We start from the raw sequence: 21870 nt of genomic DNA, 5'->3' as shown, positions 1-21870 counted from the left end.
TCATGATTCTTAAACCAAGTATTAGCTATGATTAAGTTGTGCTCTGTGCAAAATTCTACCAGGCGGCTTCCTCTTTCATTTCTTAGCCCCAATCCATATTCACCTACTACGTTTCCTTCTCTCCCTTTTCCTACTGACGAATTCCAGTCACCCATTACTATTAAATTTTCGTCTCCCTTCACTATCTGAATAATTTCTTTTATTTCATCATACATTTCTTCAATTTCTTCGTCATCTGCAGAGCTAGTTGGCATATAAACTTGTACTACTGTAGTAGGTGTGGGCTTCGTATCTATCTTGGCCACAATAATGCGTTCACTAAGCTGTTTGTAGTAGCTTACCCGCGTTCCTATTTTCCTATTCATTATTAAACCTACTCCTGCATTACCCCTATTTGACTTTGTGTTTATAACCCTGTAATCACCTGACCAGATGTCTTGTTCCTCCTGCCACCGAACTTCACTAATTCCCACTACATCTAACTTTAACCTATCCATTTCCCTTTTCAAATTTTCTAACCTACCTGCCCGATTAAGGGACCTGACATTCCACGCTCCGATCCGTAGAACGCCAGTTTTCTTTCTCCTGATAACGACATCCTCTTGAGTAGTCCCCGCCCGGAGATCCGAATGGGGGACTATTTTACCTCCGGAATATTTTACCCAAGAGGACGCCATCATCATTTAATCATACAGTAAAGCTGCATGCCCTCGGGAAAAATTACGGCCGTAGTTTCCCCTTGCTTTCAGCCGTTCGCAGTACCAGCACAGCAAGGCCGTTTTGGTTATTGTTACAAGGCCAGATCAGTCAATCATCCAGACTGTTGCCCTTGCAACTACTGAAAAGGCTGCTGCCCCTCTTCAGGAACCACACGTTTGTCTGGCCTCTCAACAGATACCCCTCCGTTGTGGTTGTACCTACGGTACGACTATCTGTATCGCTGAGGCACGCAAGCCTCCCCACCAACGGCAAGGTCCATGGTTCAAGGGGGGAGGCACAAACTCCTCTTCTCCCCAATTCTGTTCAATACCTCCTCATTAGTTATGTGATCGACCCATCTAATCTACAGCATTCTTCTGTACTACCACATTTCAAAAGCTTCTATTCTCTTCTTGTCTAAACTATTTATCGTTCATGTTTCACTTCCATACATGGCTACACTTCATACAAATACTTTCAGAAACGACTTCCTGACACTTAAATCTATACTCCATGTTAACAAATTTCTCTTCTTCAGAAACGCTTTCCTTGCCATTGCCAGTCTACATTTTATATCCTCTCTACTTCGACCATCATCAGTTATTTTGCTTCCCAAATAGTAAAACTCCTTTACTACTTCAAGTGTCTCATTTCCTAATCTAATTCCCTCAGCATCACCTGACTTAATTCGACTACATTCCATTATCCTCGTTTTGCATTTGTTGATGTTCATCTTATACCCTCCTTTAAAAACATTGTCCATTCCGTTCAACTGCTCTTCCAGGTCCTTTTTGTCTCTTGCAGAATTACAATGTCATCGGTGAACCTTAAAGTTTTTATTTCTTCTCCATGGATTTTAATACCTACTCCAAACTTTTCCTTGGTTTCCTTTACTGCTTGCTCAATATACAGATTGAATAACATCGGGGAGAGGCTACAACCCTGTCTCACTCCCTTCCCAACCACTGCTTCCCTTTCATGTCCCTCGACTCTTATAACTGCCATCTGCTTTCTATACAAATTGTAAATACCTTTCGCTTCCTGTATTTGAAACCTTCAGAATTTGAAACAAAGTATTCATTCAACATTGTAAAGAGCTTTCTCTAAGTCTACAATTGCTAGAATCGTAGGTTTGCCTTTCCTTAATCTTTCTTCTAAGATACGTCGTAGGGTCAGTATTGCGTCATGTTTGCAACATTTCTACGGAATCCAAACTGATCTTCCCTGAGCTCGGCTTCTACCAGTTTTTCCATTCGTCTGTAAACAATTCGCAGCTGTGACTTATTAAAGAGATAGTTCGGTAATTTTCATATCTGTCAACACCTGCTTTCTTTGGGATTGGAATTATTATATTCTTCTTGAAGTCTGAGGGAATTTCGTCTGTCTCATACATCTTGCTCACCAGATGGTAGAGTTTTGTCAGGACTGGCTCTCCCAAGGCCATCAGTAGTTCTAATGGAATGTTGTCCACTCCCGGGGCCTTGTTTCGACTTAGGTCTTTCAGTGCTCTGTCAAACTCTTCATGCAGTATCATATCTCCTATTTCATCTTCATCTACATCCTCTTCCATTTCCATAATATTGTCCTCAAGAACATCGCCCCTGTATAGACCCTCTATATACTCCTTCCACCTTTCTGCTTTGCCTTCTTTGCTTAGAACTGGGTTTCCATCTGAGCTCTTGATATTCATACAAGTGGTTCTCTTTTCTCCAAAGGTCTCTTTAATTTTCCTGTAGGCAGTATCTATCTTACCCCTAGTGAGATAAGCCTCTATATCCTTACATTTGTCCTCTAGCCATCCCTGCTTAGCCATTTTGCACTTCCTGTCGATCTCATTTTTGAGATGTTTGTATTCCTTTTTGTCTGCTTCACTTTCTGCATTTTTGTATTTTCTCCTTTCATCAATTAAATTCCGTATCTCTTCTGTTACCCAAGGATTTCTACTAGCCCTCGTCTTTTTACCTACTTGATCCTCTGCTGTCTTCACTATTTCGTTCCTCAAAGCTACCCATTTTTCTTCTACTGTATTTCTTTCCCCCATTCCTGTCAATTGTTCTCTTATGCTCTCGCTGAAACTCTGTACAATCTCTGGTTCTTTCAGTTTATCCAGTCCCATCTCCTTAAATTCCCACCTTTTTGCAGTTTCTTCAGTTTTAATATACAGTTCATAACCAATAGATTGTGGTCAGAGTCCACATCTACCCCTGGAAATATCTTACAACTTAAAATCTGGTTCCTAAATCTCTGTCTTACCATTACATAATCTGTCTGAAACCTTATAGTATCACCAGGGTTCTTCCATGTATATAACCTTCTTTCATGAATCTTGAACCAAGTGTTAGCTATGATTAAGTTATGCTCTGTCCAAAATTATACCAGGCAGCTTCCTCTTTCATATCTTTCCCCCTATCCATATTCACCTACTACGTTTCCTTCTCTTCCTTTTCCTACTGTCGAATTCCAGTCACCCATGACTATTAACTTTTCATCTCCCTTCACTACCTGAATAATTTCTTTTATCTCATCATACATTTCATCAACTTCTTCATCATCTGCAGAGCTAGTTGTCACATAAACTTGTACTACTGTAGTAGGCGTGGGCTTCGTGTCTGTCTTGGCCACAATAATGCGATCACTATGCAGTTATTAGTGTCGATACGATATGAAATAGAGAAGCAAAATGCGTTGATGAGAGTGGCACCCGCATTCGACAAGATATTAGGAGTATCTTCGAGATGTCTGGCGACAAACATGTCATTATAATGCTCGAAGTTTAGTCGTACAATACCAGCAAGCGCAACTACTAAAATTCTATAGAAACCTGTGAAGGGATTATATCTGCATGACAAGGACCTTTTAAGCAATTAATGTAAAAACATTTTACGCTGTGTAGTAATTTGGTGGAACTGAAATGCGTTTCACAGACTTCTTTCTAGTCGCTGCAGATATATGTCGTATTTTTCGAAATGAGAGCATGTTTCAAAACAGCTATGCAACAAGCAATCTATACTATATTTTCAAATTAATGAAGGAAGCAATGCCGTAGAAAATCCTCCGTTAACCATCATAAAGTGGCATATACAATGATGACCCTAGCCTAGGCCCATTTAAATTATTTTGCTTAAAATACTCCTTAAAAACCGAATCCGTGGTATAGTGTGTATGACAGCGAACTGAAAGGATAAACAGTGCACGCTAACGCCGTGTGGCTGGCTTCTGAAGCTGTCTCAACATGTGAATGGAGAATTTTGTCAAACCATCAATATTTGACGTCACACGTTCAGTTTGCGTTGACAATACTGACAGTACTTTGAGGTCAACCGATACTGCTCATCAGCATTTCTCGTCTTGGCAATACATCAATACACGCCCTCAGACGGTTAGTATAGTGATATTTTGACAATATTATTGAACGTGTGAGGGCCCCTTAAGTCTATAGCGTGATCTCCCTCCCTTTCTTTACCTCAATAGTGTTTACTTCAGTCCATGTTAGAATGTAGTGTTTCTGTCTGTCCGTCCCGTCGGGAGTGAATCGATCTTTCATTCGTGTTTCCTTGAGTAATAGACTTTGGAAGTTGCTTGCATTAATATCTCTGTGGTATATGTCATTTCTGATATGTTTTGAAATTGGGCGGGCTTTACAGCTGTACTGAAATCGTAAGCAACAAATCATTGATATAAGAAAGCTTCATCGTAATTTGATGGAACTGTAGTTACTAAGTACTCAAAGTTTATTTGCTTTTCCACAGTTACATATAGGCAAAATAGTGTATCACCTAGCCTTTTTTTTCTTTATTTGTTACAGTTATTAAGGAAGAAGCCATGTCATCAAACTTAGATGTCTCTAAACTTTCGAGCATTAACGTAATCTCGCCTGATAAAAATCTTCCAAGAAGGAAGTCATCAATTTTTAATCGGAGGAGCACGCTTATGGGTGATGAAAACATGCAATGTGATGGTTCATCAAGCGAAATGATTGATAGATATAAAAGTGAATCATATTTTAATGTAGAGACGTACCTCGCTTGTCTGAAAAAAGAAGTGTCGGACTGGAAAACTGTGTATGAGGAAAGAAAGAAAGCCAGAACACTGGCAAGAAAACGGCAATGCTTGAAGACTGTTGTAACAAGTGAGGAAGTATATGTCATTTTCAACGAAGAGGATAAACAGTTTGTCCGTGGTCGTCCAAATTATAACAGGATGGGAAGAGATGCGATTGTAGCGATGGAAAAATTCTCCATTGCATTACAAACGGCGATTTGTGTCGAAAAGTCTTCACAGTTGGTTATAAATTATGTACAGAAAACTGAAACAGACTTGCGTAAGAAGATAATTGAACTGTCTGTTTTGGAATGATTTTCTGAAGTAAAGAAAATGTGAAAGTGTTACATCTCTGTGCATTGTTATTTATTTTCTGACCGTATTGTGCGTTAAAGAATTCTCTTGCTTGGTGTATAGTATGAAATAACGTTTTAACTTCTTATAGTAAAATTCAGGAGTTCGGCTCACTGCATTACTCGTAAAAGGTTGAATGTTCTGACGAACATGAAATTTGTGTAATCGATTTATGTACACCTTGCTCTACACATTACTGTATCAAACAGCATACAGTTTGGTCTCTTTTTCACCCAATACATTCTGCAAAAGTAAGGTAAGCATGTATGTAATCCTTTGCTGTTTTAGTAAGTGCACTTAATCGCAATGATTGTGTGTTTCAATTTTCATGTTATAGATATTCAAAGACGATCTTTGTAACGACAAATAGCGTTACATATTTATAAACGTTTCATCCGGCAGTACCTTAACAATTTTTTAAATGGTTTAATGCAGATATAATGTGAAGAAAATGGATTACAGTATTGTAATTGTGTGTACAATGTAAAAGAAATGGCGCAGAATAACATGTTTTAAGTAGATCAGCTTTCGTTATTGAGTCTACTATCATTTGATTTTAATTGGTTTTCTTTGCTCTAGTGCTACTAAACGTTAGTAATATTACTCGTAAGATATGATGATGACTAATAGCTACTACTGTTCATTGTAAACTTCTTCTTTTGCTCTGGACTTTTTAATTTTTCCAGTCGGTATATATCAGGACCTTTTATCTCTAGTGCTTTGTGTCTGTTAATTGCTAATTATAGCAATAAAACAATAAAGTGTACAGTGCCACCGTGGAAGCAATTAAAGAATGTTGTGTATGGACACTTTGTGCAACAATAATAATTTAGTTCATGTTCCCTGAGGGGCGTTACCTGAGATACCTTCTTGGAAATGAAAGATTAGCATTTACAAATGAACACCCTTGATTGCTTTTTCTTTCGTCCCATTTGATCAGATAACACACAGTATGTGTACTTGTAATGTAGCACAGGTGAACTTAACCTAAGATTTTAAAATATTTAGCTTTCATTTTACCAACATAAAACAACATGAATTATTTACATACATCATACTACAATAGTTTAATTGCTTACAGTATGTACATACAAGTAATAACAGCATCTGTCATTGTTTACATATCTTTGCCTCTACACAATAAAATTATTTTTCGAGTAAGAAGTTTCTTGGTTGAGGTTGCACTCCTGCTATGTTGTAGACTCGTAGGAAGATGCTTTACCAATTATTGTACATCTGAGTAACACAGTCTGACCAGGCATGGCTGGTGAATGACGAAGACCTGGTAATAAATGGTAATAATGAGGACCTTCTACAGAAGCTCTGTGAGGCATACTTCTCAGTTGGCCTTTGGGTCATTCCATACCGAGTGGTCCACAAAAGTAATAATTGGTAGCTTGACCATCTCAACATATTTGATATTTCCTGGGTGAATGCCATAATGTTTGGTGACCTCAAAAGTTGGCTCTGAGCACTAACTAACCTAAGGACATCATACACATCCATGCCCGAGGCAGGATTCGAACCTGCGACCGTAGCGGTCTCGCGGTTCCAGACTGCAGCGCCAGAACCGCGCGGCTACTTCGGCCGGCCACCTCAAAAGTGTTTTTTTAAATATTTATTGTTTATTTTTTTGAAAGCATTTGTGGTTTTTTAATTATTCAGTAGTGGGACACTCTGGCCAACAAATTAAAACCATCATCACTGAGCTGAATGTATTCCTTAATGTACTTTCAATAGCTCAAAGTTATTGGTTACAAATAAACAAAGACTCAAGTTCTGAACAGTAGTTTTCTGCAGAAGGAGTAATTTCTCAGCCTTAATATTTCTTTAGCAGTTATGCTATATAGTATAGTTACTATTCCTTTTTAGAGTATCACTGGTGATAAGCTTACACTATTTTTAAGAAAAAAAAATTAATATTTTGGGCTGAAATCTCTCTTCAATCTCGTGTGCAAGGTGTATGATACAGGCAGAATACCCTCAGACTTCAGGAAGAATGGAGCAATTCCAGAAAAGCAGGTGCTGACAGGCGAGAATATTAATATGAATTCTTTACAGTAGAATGGAAAAACTGATAGAAGCAGACCACAGGGAAGGTCAGTTTGGATTGCGAAGAAATAGTGGCACAGTCGAGGCAATAATGGCCTTATGACTAATCTTAGAAGTTAGGTTAACAAAAGACAAACCTACATTTATAGCATTTGTGGACTTAGAGAAAGTTTCTGACAGTGTTGACTGGAATACTGTCTTTGAAATTCTGAAGGTATCATGCAAAGTACATGAGTAACAGGCTACTTGCAATTTGTACAGAAACCAGATGGTGGTGCTCCAGAAGAATGCTGATGTTTAGGTGGGTAGATCACAAATCTAATGAGGAGGTTTTGAATAGAACTGGGGAGAAAAGAAATTTGTGGCACTACCTGACTACAAGAAGGCATCGACTGTAGGACACATTCTGGGTGATTTCAAAGTTTGCTGAAAAAAATATATGCTGAAATTCCACATACCTCTCCAAAACTACACTATTTTGATTTTATGATGATTTCTTAAAATACTGCAGACCTCTTTAGAATAGAGTATTTGTGAAAATGTAACAAAAGGGAAAATTGGAAAAATTATAATAATGAAACCAAAATAAATAGGGATTTGAATTTATTTTCAATAAATACTTAGTTCCTGATACTATGAGGCATGTTTAATATGTACACACTTCTGAGCTTCCTCTTTTTTCCCATAATGATGGGGAACTACTCATTTCATGACCCAATGCCTAACCTCTGCAACAAATCTCTCTAACTCTCCTGTCTTCATCATCAACTCTCCTCCCTCCCACAATGCTGTGGTTACATCATTGTCAGTACCTTGAAGGTGTAATGCTTCAGCAGTTATCACTTCAGCATATGGCACACTCGTGCAAACATTTATCTTCCAGCTCTTGACATATACGCAAAAGCATCAGGTCCATCTATGTGTACTTCTTTCCTGTGAAATGGCTTATGGTGAAACAAATAAAAAAATATTTTGTGTTATCGCTGTTGGAGTTTCCCCAAACAGTAAATCCATACTGTTAGTATATTTCAAATAGAGCATGGTACTCTGCACATAGTTGTTTGTTAGCATAATGTGCAAGCTGTTTCATCATAAGTATTATGTTGCTTAATTTGCAATAGGCATTGTCTATATTTTGGTTGAATCACTGTAGTGTAGACATAAACACAGTTCTCACCAGCGTTTGCAGATTTTCTTCTGTACTGATCTTTGAGGTACCCTGTACTGAGCGTCCCTGAATTCACATCTGCCTCCAGATTATGTTGTTACATACTGCTTTTGTTACTAATATATGATTTTGTGTGTTGCATTGCATGTTCGTGTAAACCATAGCTTTCAAGTTTTTCTATAAGTGCTGTATGATGTCAAAAGTTTTAGACAATCCAGGTACAGAGTTTATTTCATGTAATGTATCAATAACAGATTATATTGGGCTTGAGATAGTAGTTTCTGTAGAATTCCCTTTTTGGAAACCAAGTTGTGGCATAATCACGGCCCTACGTTTTTCTATGAATCTGATTATCCTACTATACATGTGTATCTCTAGGATTTTTGAGAAACCAGAGATTAAAGATGCTGGTCTGTGGTTGTTTGGGTCATTGGAAATCTCATTCTCAGAATGAGCTGTTGGCTATTTCCAAAAGTTCAGTTATTTCTTCATTCACATGCCTTTTTAAACAATGTGGTACTTCATCAACTCCTGGAGACTTCTTGGAATTTAATTTCTGAATTATTTTTACTGGTTCCAGGAACATGGGATGGGATGGTTGCTCAAGTTTTTTAAGGATATTTGGCCCCTGTTTCTTTCTCCCATTAAATTTTGCACAGCGTCTGTAAAATTGTTGTTGAGCTCACACACACATTCACACAAATGCAGCTCACAAACACAATGGCTGCTTCGACCTTGGGTCTTTTCAGGGAAGACTGCATGAAAATGATGAATTGGAGTGCTAAAGAAATGCAGCATACTACTCATTTGTGCTTAGTGTGTGCTTTGTTTCAGTCCAGTTTTCTTTCCCATGTTCCTGTTCTCTTGTCTTGCTCTGTATCTGCTTTTGAGTTACTATTTTTGTAGGTGCAAAACATTAACCTGTGATGATGAGAGATTTCTGTTTGCAAAACTTTTGCTTCACATTGACTATTTTCAATATTAGTGATAATGTTAGCAATGATGGTCTAACTCTGATCAGTTACTTTTATAGGTACACTTATTATCATCATCATATTACACTGCAGTAGCATTTCTTTCAATTCTTGTTTTAGTTTCCATTCTTTTCTCATATCTTTGTTGTAGTCTCCACATATTATGACCATCTTCATTCTAAACTAGAGTAATAATTTTTTTTTTCCCCAGGAATATAGCAATATTACCACTTGAAGACCAGGATACACAAAAAATTCTTAAATGCTAGTAATTTTTAAATATGCTGGAAGGTTTATATATTTACACTATTCAGTATCAAAGGTTCATATATTTACACTGTTCAGTATCATGTAGGGTACCAATTTTCTTCATGTATATAGCAACACCCCCCCCCCCCCTCTCTCTCTCTCTCTCTCTCTCTCTCTCTCTCTCTCTCTCTCTCTCTCTCTGGAATAAAAGAATCTTTTGCTAAGTAGTGGGAAACTGACTGTGAAGTTCATATTGCTTTCCTTTCTATTTGTGCAACTTTGAAGTTGCTGCTTTTTCATACTTTGATGTATTTCATATTCTTTTTTGGTGTTGTTGTGATGTTTCATTCATTACATTTAATGCTGCTCATTTTGTCATTTAAAGTTATTTAGCTTTACCTAACATTTATTTATTTATTCTTTGCCCATGGACTCCAGCTGAAAATCCAGCTGAGAGTATTGGGTGTGTCATACAATAGCCTATTAACATCAAACTTGATTTCATTATATATAAATGAAACAAATAATTAAACAGAAATAGTCCATAATCATACAAAGGTTTTACATGTTTCACATTATATGTACACACAAATCCAAACAACATACAGAAATGATAATTTTAAAGGTACATTTCAGTAATGATGTATTTCAACACCATCTTAGTATTCACTCAAACTGTATATACATTTCTCTATGAGATATAGTTTCAAATGATTTTTAAAACATTTTAGATCTGTTTCTTTTTTAATGATTTTGGGGAGTTTATTAAAAGACCTTTTGCCTGCTTCTTCTGGGGCAGTCATAGTTTTAGATTTCTGTTTATCATGTAGTAATTTTCATTTCTTCTTGTACCGTGTTTGTGTACATCTTTATTTAGGAGGTGTTTATCATTTGACCTTACTGCCATTATGCTTTGGTATATGTGCAGTGAATATACTGTCATAATATTATAGTGTACAAAAGCTTGCCTACAGGTCTGTCTTGGTGGTATTTTTGCAATGCATCTCACTGCCCTTTTCTGAATTGTGAATATTCTTTTTAGGTAGCCAGCTTGTGCATTTCCCCATATATGAACTGAATAAGACAAATGTGGGAAGACAAGTCCATAATACATTGATCTGAGGACTTTATCATCCACAGTCTTAGCTGTTTTATGCATGATGAAGATCTGTTTGTTTATCTTTTTACACAGTGCATCTATGTGCTCCCCCCATGCCAAATGTTTGTCTATTATAGTTCCTAAAAAATTTGTGCTGGTTACTTCTTTAATAGTCTTTCCATTTATATTATAATTTTCACTATGCTTGGTCTGAAATACTACATTCATTGTTTTAGACTGATTCATAAACAGGTTGTTTTGTGTTAAATATTTATTTGCATTTTCAATAGTCAGGAGTGCTTCCTTCTCAAGCTCCTCCTTTGTGTCAGCTGTGCAAATGATTGTTGTGTCATCAGCATACATTATAAGTTTCTGATTTATATAGCTAGGGAAGTCATTTACGTAGAGTATAAACAGTATTTCATTCTAGTGTTAGTTGTGATGTTCCCTCAGTTCTCTAATGTCACATTCTTTTTAAGGCTTTGTATTTTGGTAGTTGTGGAATTTTATCACCATTTGATTTCATTGTACATGACACAGATGAGCGGAAAGGGAAAGAATTACATATAGACAAAATATTGCACAATAAAGCTGCTGACATCTCATAAGTTAGTTTAAAAGTTGAGTTGTATGACTCCTCTCAATGATCGAAATGTTGATGGAACATGAAAAATTCTCCTTCTATTAAATGGATCTGCAATTATTTTCCACTGGCCTGTGGATCAGCTCACCCAGTTATTTATGGGTGATATATTATTCACTTGACATGTGCCGTGTTTTTAACGCAATGAAAATATGTTTCACACTCGAGCACTTTGTATAAATGTAGAGAATTGTTGTGTGTAGCAGAAAAGTTATATGAACCTTAAGATAAATTTGGAGGAAAATTGAATAAGAACAATTACCATATTAGGTAGTGGTCACGGATGGGTTTAGGCTTGCATCTACAGGAAAAATTAGGATCAAGCTACCATATCACAAGTTTTCTGAAACCATGTGCTTATCTTATCCAGGTAACAAGACAGGTCTATAATGATTTTAACAAAGAACAGGTACTAAAAGTTTAAGAGGCTGGAAACAGCCTAAGTAAAAACATAAAATTCATTATTAGATATGTCTAGGTCAGAATAGGGGAAAATACTGAAAAAAAGCAGCTGTGGGTTTTGTGGTCTTATGATGTTATCAATTCAGTTCGGTTCTTTATTAACCATTGGCCACTAACAGTGTAATGGTTTAGGCAATGAATATACAGTTAATAACCATCTTTATGGAAAAGATTGTACAATTTATTCAATTAAATGTCCTTGGTTAACTGTGCTGTTAAGTAATTAAATGTAGCCAAGTTCTCTCAACAGTTGTGCAATCTTATTCTTGTGGATAGTGTTGGAAGGTGAGGGTGCACTCATCATGACCTCATGACCTACAACTAAATATGAGTAGTATATAAAAGATTTCTTTCTCTTTCACAGGTTAAGCACATTGTCTATTTGATCTCGAATCCGTCTCTGTCTTGCCATCCAAATTCTTGTCTTAGATTTAGGCTCATGCTGTAGTTGCCATCATGTCCTCATTTTACTCTTAGACTGTTTTCTAGCCACTTCACATGTCTTCTCATTTATTCTTTCTTTCTGCCATAATTAAATTATTATGCACTCCCTTTCCCTCAGTGAAGATATATTCAAACCTACTGTTGGAAATAAAAGTTTACATAAAAAAATAATGACAGTGCTCATTGGCTGATAAATTTTGCTGCATGAATGAATGTACTAGCTACACTACTTCTCTCCTAAATGTATGAATACAGAACCTACAATGAAAGTGATAAGAAAACAGTGAATCAAATTGACCATGTTGTCATAAACAACAGACATAGAAAGCAATTGCAGACGTACAATCCTCCTGACAAGCAGAAATAGAATCGGTCCACAATCTAAGTTCAATGAGAATCAAGTTGAAGGAAGCACCTAAAACAAAAATTACACCTGGAAACCTGACCAGATTGTGCCTGGAAATTGTACCGTATTTACTTGAATCTAAGCCGCACTTTTTTTTCGGTTTTTGTAGTCCAAAAAACCGCATGAGGCTTAGAATCGAGTGCAAAGTACGCGGAAGTTCTGAAAAATGTTGGTAGGTGCCGCCACAACTAACTTCTGCCGTCGAATGTATGTAGCGCTACACAGGCATGCTTTGCAGGCACAAAGATAAATATTGGCGCCAAAACCTCTGCGTCAGAAAAAAAAATAAAAAATTAAAAAAAAAGACGGTGGAAGACGAGCTTTTTTCTCCGCCCCGAGTTTCGACCACTGCATTTTCATACATTATCCAACGAAGTAAATACAAATTCCATATTGTTCATCATCGGATGTAGCAGTATTTCAATGTACTACGAAAATCCGACTGGCAAGACTGTTTGGGATGTTTGTCAATATGGCCAACTCTACGTTCTGAATTTTTTCCTACCTGTGAGAAGAGATGGTTGCTAATAGGAACTTTTATGAATTGTGAATCACATGCAGTATTCTCTTCACCATAAGAATAATACGAATATAAACATTTTGCCATGTATTCTTTCGTGTTTGCTGCTCTCATTTAAATCCTGTCTGCCTAATAAACTACGAAACTAGAGTGAGACAACACCAAACGCGGAAGAATATACATATCATGTCATGTTTATATTCGTATTATTCTTATGCCTAATAGTGATACAGTCCAGATATGAAGCACGGCAATTGAATAGATTATTAAATCTAAGATGACTCTAATTTCTGTGCAGAATGTAATGTACTACAGAGGCGTCTGCAAAGATTTTCAAATGGAGAAAAATTTTCGCTAAACTCTCGTTCACAACATCTTCTATCATACGCAGTCTATTATTTGGTTCTTGTTGATCAATATCAAAGACAGCAGCAGTGTAAGTAACAACAAATAGCAGTCTCTTGCCATTGTTTCGCTTATGAGACAATTCCTCTCTCTCTCTCTCTCTCTCTCTCTCTTTTTTTAAAAATAGTAAGCGGCGGTAGCGCGCACAGTAGCAAGCCATGCTGCGAGCGGCAACAGGCCGTAAACACTCATTATCAGAATGCGACAAACAATGCATGACACAGTACAATAATGCATTTTCAGCTTAAAGTGACGTAAACACCTATAACAAAGAGAACGGCACTTATCAGATCAAAGAAATCACAATAGCAGGCTAATAAAGAAAATTGTAAGAAATTGAAACACTACTTACAACAACAGGTTGAATCCATTTGTGAAGATCATAAAACCAATAACATTTGGAAAATGTATGGGATGGCCACCAAAATAAAAAAAAAAAAAATTAATTACAAGGGTGATGTAGGATAAAGATGGCAATATGATTAATGAACCATAAAGATCATATCGACAAGCAAGAAATATTTTGACCTGTTCTGACACAGAACCGCCAATTACGAATTCTGACAGCAACTCTAATAAAAGTCAAATTCCAGGACGAACATATGTGGTGCCGGGAAGTATCAAATACCTAGAAAATGGTAAGGCAATTCCAGCTGAGGTACTTAAATATGGAGGAGAAGCCTGCATAGATGTTTGTTTCAGCTGATAGTGGTAATCTGGAAAACTGAGACAATATCTATAGAAAGGAAAGAATTGATACATGAAAAAGGAGACAGGAAAGACTTCCAAAAATATAGGGGAGTATCATTAGTTAATATGGCCTATAAGATTTTATCCTGTTTGGTGCTTATTTGCTTGAAAATATAACTGGGGATTATCAAAATGGCTTTCACAGAAATAGACCCACTACCGACATTATATTTGTAATCAAAACAACAAATAAAGTAGCATGGGAATGCAAACAAAAAATAATTCAGCGATTTTATACAAGTTTATGACTCGATTCACAAGCAAAGCCTGCAGAATGTAATGATGGACTTGGGATTTCCAATTAAACATAAATCTCTGTAAAGTGTGCATCAATGATATATTGCTAAATGGAATAAAATCTCACCACTTTAAAAATAAAACTGGACTAAAACAGGGTGATGCTCTGTCCCCTCTGCTCTTTAATGTAGTTTTAGAGAGAGATGCAAGGAAACTCAAACTTGTATCTGCTTGGATCCCCCAAAGAAATAAAGTAAAGATTTTAGTGTGTGTAGATGATATAATGCTCACTGGAAAAAGTGAAACTGAGATTAGACAGGTATTTATAAAGCTCGTAGAAGAAGCGTGGCCCAGAAATAAAATGATCAGAAAACAATCTACATGATAGTTCAAAGATGTAGAGATAACAAAGGCAATCAGTCATATCTAATAATTGACAAACAAATCGAACAGTTCAAATTTCTGGACTGAAGTGCTAATAGAGCCTACTACTCCATATAAAACTTCTTGGGTCTAAACTACTGACAAGGTAAACTAATATGAAGCTATATAACACAATCATCAGACCAAGTCGTAACCTGAGGAGCACAAACATTGAGTTTAACTGAAAGGGAAGAACACCAGTCACAAGTATCTGAAAATTAAGTTTATAGGAAAATCTTTGACCCATACTACAATAATGAATCACAAAGCTGGGAGAGAAGACACAATACAGAAATACACGTTATCACAATAAGCAACAATAATGAGCATTACAAATCCCAGAAAACTTAGCCAGGCAGGCCATCTGGTGAGGATGAAAGAGGACCAAGTAGTTTCAAGAATATTCATGGAGAAGTCATTTGGTAAGAGAGAAAGGGTGAGACGAGTTGTACATAGGTAAATGAAATTTAAACAACATTCAGTATTGTTTACTTAAATAATTTGCAGAAAGTAGCACAAGATAGAAGCATTTGGAGGCAACATATGAGATTGGCAGGAGCTTAATGTCCATTAGAAGCCAAAAAAGACTTTTCTCAGTGTGCAATCTTAATGGAGATCCCACAAACCTTGTTTCTGTGGCTTTGGATCTCCTTATTTCCACATTTCACTAGAACACACAAAACTGGTACACATGCAGGATCATAGAACATCAAAAGAGAATTATTCCAAGCCTTCTTAAATATTCTGATTATTCCTCACATAATACTTGATTTTTTATGATAATCTGTCCTCTGCATATTTTACCTCACTTCCCAAATGTGTGGTTTGGACTAAAGCTTTGTTTTGGAGTCTTATTCTTTTCCTCTAACAGTAGTAGTACAGGTAGTAGCAGTAGCAGTAGTAGTAGTAGTAGTAGTAGTAGTAGTAGCAGCACTAGTTGCAACACAAGCACCAGTAATAGTAGTTTTGTTTGTCTGTGGATCATATTTCATTTTTTATTGCATTTTTCAGCCTTGGGTAACACACATAATTTCCTCATTACTGGTCATATCATAACTTTTCTCTCATGCTACTTAGAATCCCAGATCAGTTTCAAACTTCAACTTTGTATTTTAGTGTTTCTTCTGTCCTATTATATTTATCATGTATTCAGGTGTAATTTTTGTTTTAGATGCTTCCTTAAACTTGATTCTCATTGAACTTATTACTAAATTGTGCCCTGATTCTCTTTCCACTTGGTGGAAGGATCTTACATCTGCAGTTGCTTTCTATGTCTATTGTCTATGGCAACATCGTCAATTTGATTTACTGTTTTCTCATTACTTGCACTCCAGGTTCCTTATGTATTCATTTAAGAGAGAAGGTAGTGTAGCTAGTAACCATGTCCCGTCATGCAGCAAAATTTTGGGTGTGTACTGGCCTTCAAGTGGTAATATTGCTACATTTCTGAAAAAACTAGCAAACTTACTACTGGAGTTTAGAATGAAGGATGTTGTAATGTGTGGAGACTACAAAAAAGATATGGGTAAAGAATGGAAACTAAAACAAGATTTGAAAGAAATGCTACTACAGTGTAGTATGGTAATAATAATAAATGTACCTACGAAAGTGACTGATCAGAGTCAGACTATCATTGATAACATTATCACTAATATTGAAAATAGTCAATGTGAAGCACATGTTTTGCAAACAGCAATCTCTTATCACCACAGGTTAATGTTTTGTATCTACAAAAATAGTAGCTCAAAAGCAGATACAGAGCAAGACAAGAGAACAGGAACATATCAAAGAAAATTATACTGAAACAAAGCTTGCACTAAGCACAAATGAGAAGTATGCTGCCTTTGTTTAGTACTCCAATGCATGATTTTCATGCAGTCTTCCCTGAAAGGACCCATTACGAAAAGCAAGGTTGGAGTAGCCAATGGATTACCAAAGAAATAACTGAACTCAGTACTGGAATGAAGAAACTTACATAAACAGGGAGACATATAAACAGTATCAAAAGAAGTCCAGGCAATCAGTAACAGGAGGTACAGCCATTTCAATAAACAGAGCTATAGAAAATTCAAATCCTGTAAGTGAAACAGCGAGACGTAACCAACACTGAAAGACAATATTATGGAAAGGTTAGATTGCTACTCACCAGATAGCATGTTCAGACGGAGACAGGAACAACAACAAGACTACTAAACATGTAAGCTTTTGCACAAAAGATCGTCTTATGCAATAGAAAAAATACACGCACAATTTCAAGCAAACACAGCTCACACACAAATAACAACTGTCTGTGGCTGCCGAGGCCAGCCAGTCTGGCCTTGGCAGATATCGACAGCGGTCATGTGTGTGAGAGCTGCGTTTGTGTGAATGTGTGTGTGAGCTCAACAACAATTTTACAGATACTGTGCAAAATTTAAATGGGAAAGAAATAGGGGGCCAAAGCGTCTTAAAAGACTTGAGCAACCATCCTACTCAACATTCCTGAAACCAATAACAAAAATGGAACTCATAAAGTAATTGAGAAATTAAATTCCAACAATACTCCAGGAGGTGATGAAATATCACATTATCTAATAAAGCACGTGAATGAAGAAATAACTGAAGTTTTGGTTACAGCTAACAGCTCATTCCGAGAATGAGATTTCCAGAAAAATTAAAAATAAGCAAAGTAGTTCTAACATATAAGAAAAGTGAAAAAGATGACCCAAACAACTACAGACCAGTACTTTTAATCTCTGGTTTCTCAAAAATCCTATAGGTACTCATGTATAGTAGGATGATCACATTCCTAGAAAAATGTAGGAACTGATTCTGGCACAAACTGGTTTCCAAAAAGGGAAATCTACAGAAACTGCTATCTCAAGCCCAATATAATCTGTTACTGATACTTGTGATGAAAGGAACTCTGTATCTGGATTGTCTAAAACTTTTGACACAATCATTCATACAGCACTTAAAGAAAAACTTGAAAGCTATGGTTTACATGGACATGCAATGCAACAGATAAAATCATATATCAGTAACAAAAGCAGTATGTAACAACAGAATCTGGAGGCAGATGTGAATTCAGGGACACTCAATACAGGGTACCTCAAAGACCAGTACTTGGCCTTCTTCTCAAACAATTTGCGAACAATATTGAAGTCAGTGAGAAAAATCAAAAAATGCTGTATTCTGATAACATGGCATTAGTGAATGTTGAAGAAAATCTCTAAATGCTGGAGAGAACTGTGTTTATGTCGACACTACAGTGACTCAACCAAAATATAGCCAATGTCTGTTGCAAATTAAGCATGTAATACTTATTATGAAATATTTCAAAATCGCAGCCATATTATGAAATATTTCAAAATCGCAGCCACAGCGCCAGCTCAAACAGCAACATCACGTCCAGAAGATGAGACGGTGCCAGAACCAGCCTCAGAACATACAGCAAAGACTGAAATTATCGTCAAGAAAACTGTACCTACTCATCATCCAGATGCTGACACACAGGGAAACTGATGAAGGGGGCCAGTTCTATCCGAATTTGGCCCAATACAACGAATCCAGAACAAGCAGTCAACACTCAGGTGGACGTTCCGTTACTTTATAGTCAAATTAGTTTTAAAGATCCTCTACCTAATAATATATGCAGTAGTAATTTCGTTATGCACTTGAACATAAGAGGTCTGTCTGAAGGAATGATCAGGAAGCTTTATGATATAGAAATTTTGCTAGAAAGTGTGAAACAATCTGTTAAAGTAATATGCCTTAATGAACATTGGCTAAAATCTGAAAATATCAGTCTCCTAAATAAACTTACAGGTTATAAACTGGCTACCAGCTTTTGTAGGACCAATGGGTATGGAGGCTCTTGCATATTAGTTCATTCCACGGTAGACTATGATATCAGACAGAATTTTAGCCATCTGAATGAAGAAGGCACATTTGAAAGTTGTTGTATAGAACTTAAAGACTATAACACACTAATTATCAGCATATATCGCACCCCTGGGTACCATATAAGCTCTGTATTTTTAGATAAGTTTGATACATTGCTACATAAATTAAAATGTGAGAAACTGTACAAGAAAGTGGTTATATGTGCTGACTTCAACATAGATGTAAGGACTAATGACAAATTTTCTTCACACTTAAAGAACCTGGTAGCCACAAATGGGCTAAATCTCAATTTCGATCAGTATACAAGAATTACAGCAAGCTCTGCAACATGTATTGACAATATTGTAAGTAGTTATAATTATTATGTAAAAGAAAAGTTTCTTCTAGATTTAGGAGTATCAGACCATAAAGCACTATTTGTATCACTACCAAAGCAAAATTCAGTCTGCACAACAAAAAGATGTAGGAATTTCAGTCAAGAAAATGTGGAAGTATTTTGCAAAAAACTAAGCCAAACCAAGTGGACAGTCAGCAAACACACTTCCACAAGTGACAATTACAATAACTTTTTAACTGAATTCTTGGGTATATTCAATGAATGCTTCCCTTTTGTAACAGTGAAGACCAGGTCCCAAAAAAGTAGATCCTGGGTAACAAAAGAAATTAGAGTGTCTAGTGCTACTAAGAGGAAACTGCATATGGAGGCAAAAGTAAATCGAAGCCCTCAATTTCTTAAGTATGTAAGCACATACAAAAAAACATTTGACAAAATAGTTAAACTAGCAAAACGTACTGCAAATAACGACTTCATTTCAAATGCAAAAAACAAATCAAAAGCTGTTTGGTCTGTTATAAGAAGTGAAGTCGGCAGTGAGGCAGAGAGAAAATGCCCTTCTAAAATAGTGATAAATGGTAGAGCTGTTACAGAACCCAGTGCCATTTGTGAATCATTCAATGACTTTTTCATAAACTGTAACAAATTTGGTGACTGTTCACCAACAAATACAAAGCCCAATATGACAGATAGCAATTGCACATGTTTTAAGTTTTCTCATGTTTCCATCTCAGATGTAATCAAAATCATAATGTCCCTAAAAAATTCAAAATCTGCGGGGTGGGATGAGGTCCCCATTGAAATAATAAAAATAGTCCGTCACAGTATTGCATATCCACTCTCTTTCATAATCAACCAATCATTTGATGAGGGATGTTTCCCAGATCGATTAAAATATGCAGAAGTTCGGCCCATACATAAAAAAGGTAAACAAGATGAATTGGGCAACTATAGGCCAATCTCACTGTTACCAATTTTCTCAAAAATATTTGAAAGAGCTGCATGTGATCAGATTGAAAATCACAATTCATCTAACAGCATTATCTTAGGCAATCAATATGGTTTCAGAAAAGGCCGCAGCACAATCCATGCAATAAATGAATTAGTCACAAAAGTCAGCAGATGTCTTGATGATAGAATGTGTGTGTCAGGCATCTTTTGTGACCTGTCCAAAGCCTTCGACACAGTAAATCATGACCTGCTTCTCCAAAAATTGGCACGCTATGGTTTTCAAGGCAAATCTCTTAGCTGGATGTCATCATACTTGGCAAACAGAAAACAAAGAGTACTTATTAACATCAACGGCAAGAAATTTCTCTCTGGCTGGAAAATCACTCAATTAGGTGTTCCACAAGGCTCAATATTAGGGCCACTGCTTTTTCTATATTATATTAATGATATGCCATGTCAGGTCCAGTCTGATACTATCCTCTATGCAGATGACTCAACAGCTGTAGTCTGTTGTAAAAATGAGGTAGACCTAATTCGTCATATTGAACAAACACTTGGGGAAGTAGAGGCATGGGTCAAAAACAATAACTTGACATTAAATTTTACAAAAACAGAAATTGTTCATTTTACCACAAAACAATCTGCACAGTCTATAAGTGAAATAAGGTATATGGACAAAAAATTAGAGACTGCAGACTGTGTCAAATTCCTTGGCATGTTAGTCAATAAAAACCTGTTATGGAGTCACCATGTGGACAACATACTGGGTCGACTGAATAGCCTTGTATATATTATGAATATCTTGTATAGTATTACTGATTTAGCTGTAAGAAAAACCGTATATAATGCATATTTTGTTTCAGTCATTAGGTATAGTATAATTTTCTGGGGGTCTGAAAAAACAAATTTACTTAGAGCTTTTAGACTACAAAAAAGAATCATCTGAGCAATGGTGGGAGCAAAACCAAAGCAACACTGCAAACCTTTATTTGTAAAACTGGATCTAATGAGCATTCCAAGCATATACATCTATGAAACTCTCACTTTCACGAAAAGAAACCCACAACTTTTTGAGGGCAACTTCTTCTTGCATCAATATGATACTAGACATAGAATGAGCTACATGTTACCTACCCACCGTTTAAAATCATATGAAAAAACCCCATACTATATGGGCATGAAATTTGTAAATAAAATATGGAAAGATATGGATGACCCAAATGTAAAAGGTACCAAAAGAGACCTGGAAAAATATCTGAAAGATAAATGTTACTATAGTGTAGAAGATTTCATGAATGATAACAATGCATTATAATTGTAATTAAAATACCTCTTTGAAGATGTTACACCATGTATATTATTAGTTTATTGTCTATTTTTAGTATTGTTATATATAGTGTAAAACTGACAAGTCACCTATGTCACAATCTTTGATTGTATAAGGCATGTTATGTGATAATAAAAATTGAATTGAATTGAATTGAATTGTTGTTGTGGTCTTGAGTCCAGAGACTGGTTTGATGCAGCTCTCCATGCTACCCTATCCTGTGCAAGCTTCATCTCCCAGTACCTACTGCAGCCTACATCCTTCTGAATCTGTTTAGTGCATTCATCTCTTGGTCTCCCTCTACTATTTTTACCCTCCACACTGCCCTCCAATACTAAATTGGTGATCCATTGATGCCTCAGAATATCCCCTACCAACCGATCCCTTCTTCTAGTCAAGATGTGCCACAAATTTCTCTTCTCTCCAGTTCTATTCAATACCTCCTCA

At 36.4% G+C, this 21870-nt stretch overlaps 1 protein-coding gene across 2 annotated transcripts; it reads left to right on the top strand.

The window, feature by feature from the left end:
* The first annotated feature begins 4290 nt into the window (after positions 1-4290).
* LOC126195196 (uncharacterized) lies at positions 4291-21499 on the top strand. Of its 2 annotated transcripts, none has more exons than XM_049933711.1 (3): positions 4291-4356; positions 4505-5350; positions 18285-21499. In XM_049933711.1, exon 3 carries the CDS (start codon positions 18430-18432, stop codon positions 21040-21042), a length of 2613 nt encoding a protein of 870 aa, XP_049789668.1. In that variant the 5' UTR covers positions 4291-4356; positions 4505-5350; positions 18285-18429; the 3' UTR covers positions 21043-21499. The 2 variants fall into 2 exon arrangements, with proteins under 2 accessions (XP_049789668.1, XP_049789669.1); XM_049933712.1 differs by having other exon boundaries at positions 4334-4419.
* Positions 21500-21870: the final 371 nt, after the last annotated feature.

This window comes from Schistocerca nitens, chromosome 7 (genome assembly GCF_023898315.1).
Source record: "Schistocerca nitens isolate TAMUIC-IGC-003100 chromosome 7, iqSchNite1.1, whole genome shotgun sequence".
Taxonomy (NCBI): Eukaryota; Metazoa; Arthropoda; class Insecta; order Orthoptera; family Acrididae; genus Schistocerca; species Schistocerca nitens.
This window is presented reverse-complemented; position numbering and strand designations above follow the sequence as displayed.

What these genes read in the sequence shown, in the direction of transcription:
- LOC126195196 (XM_049933711.1), top strand. Translation starts at nt 18,430, where the DNA reads ATGAAGGGGGCCAGTTCTATCCGAATTTGGCCCAATACAACGAATCCA.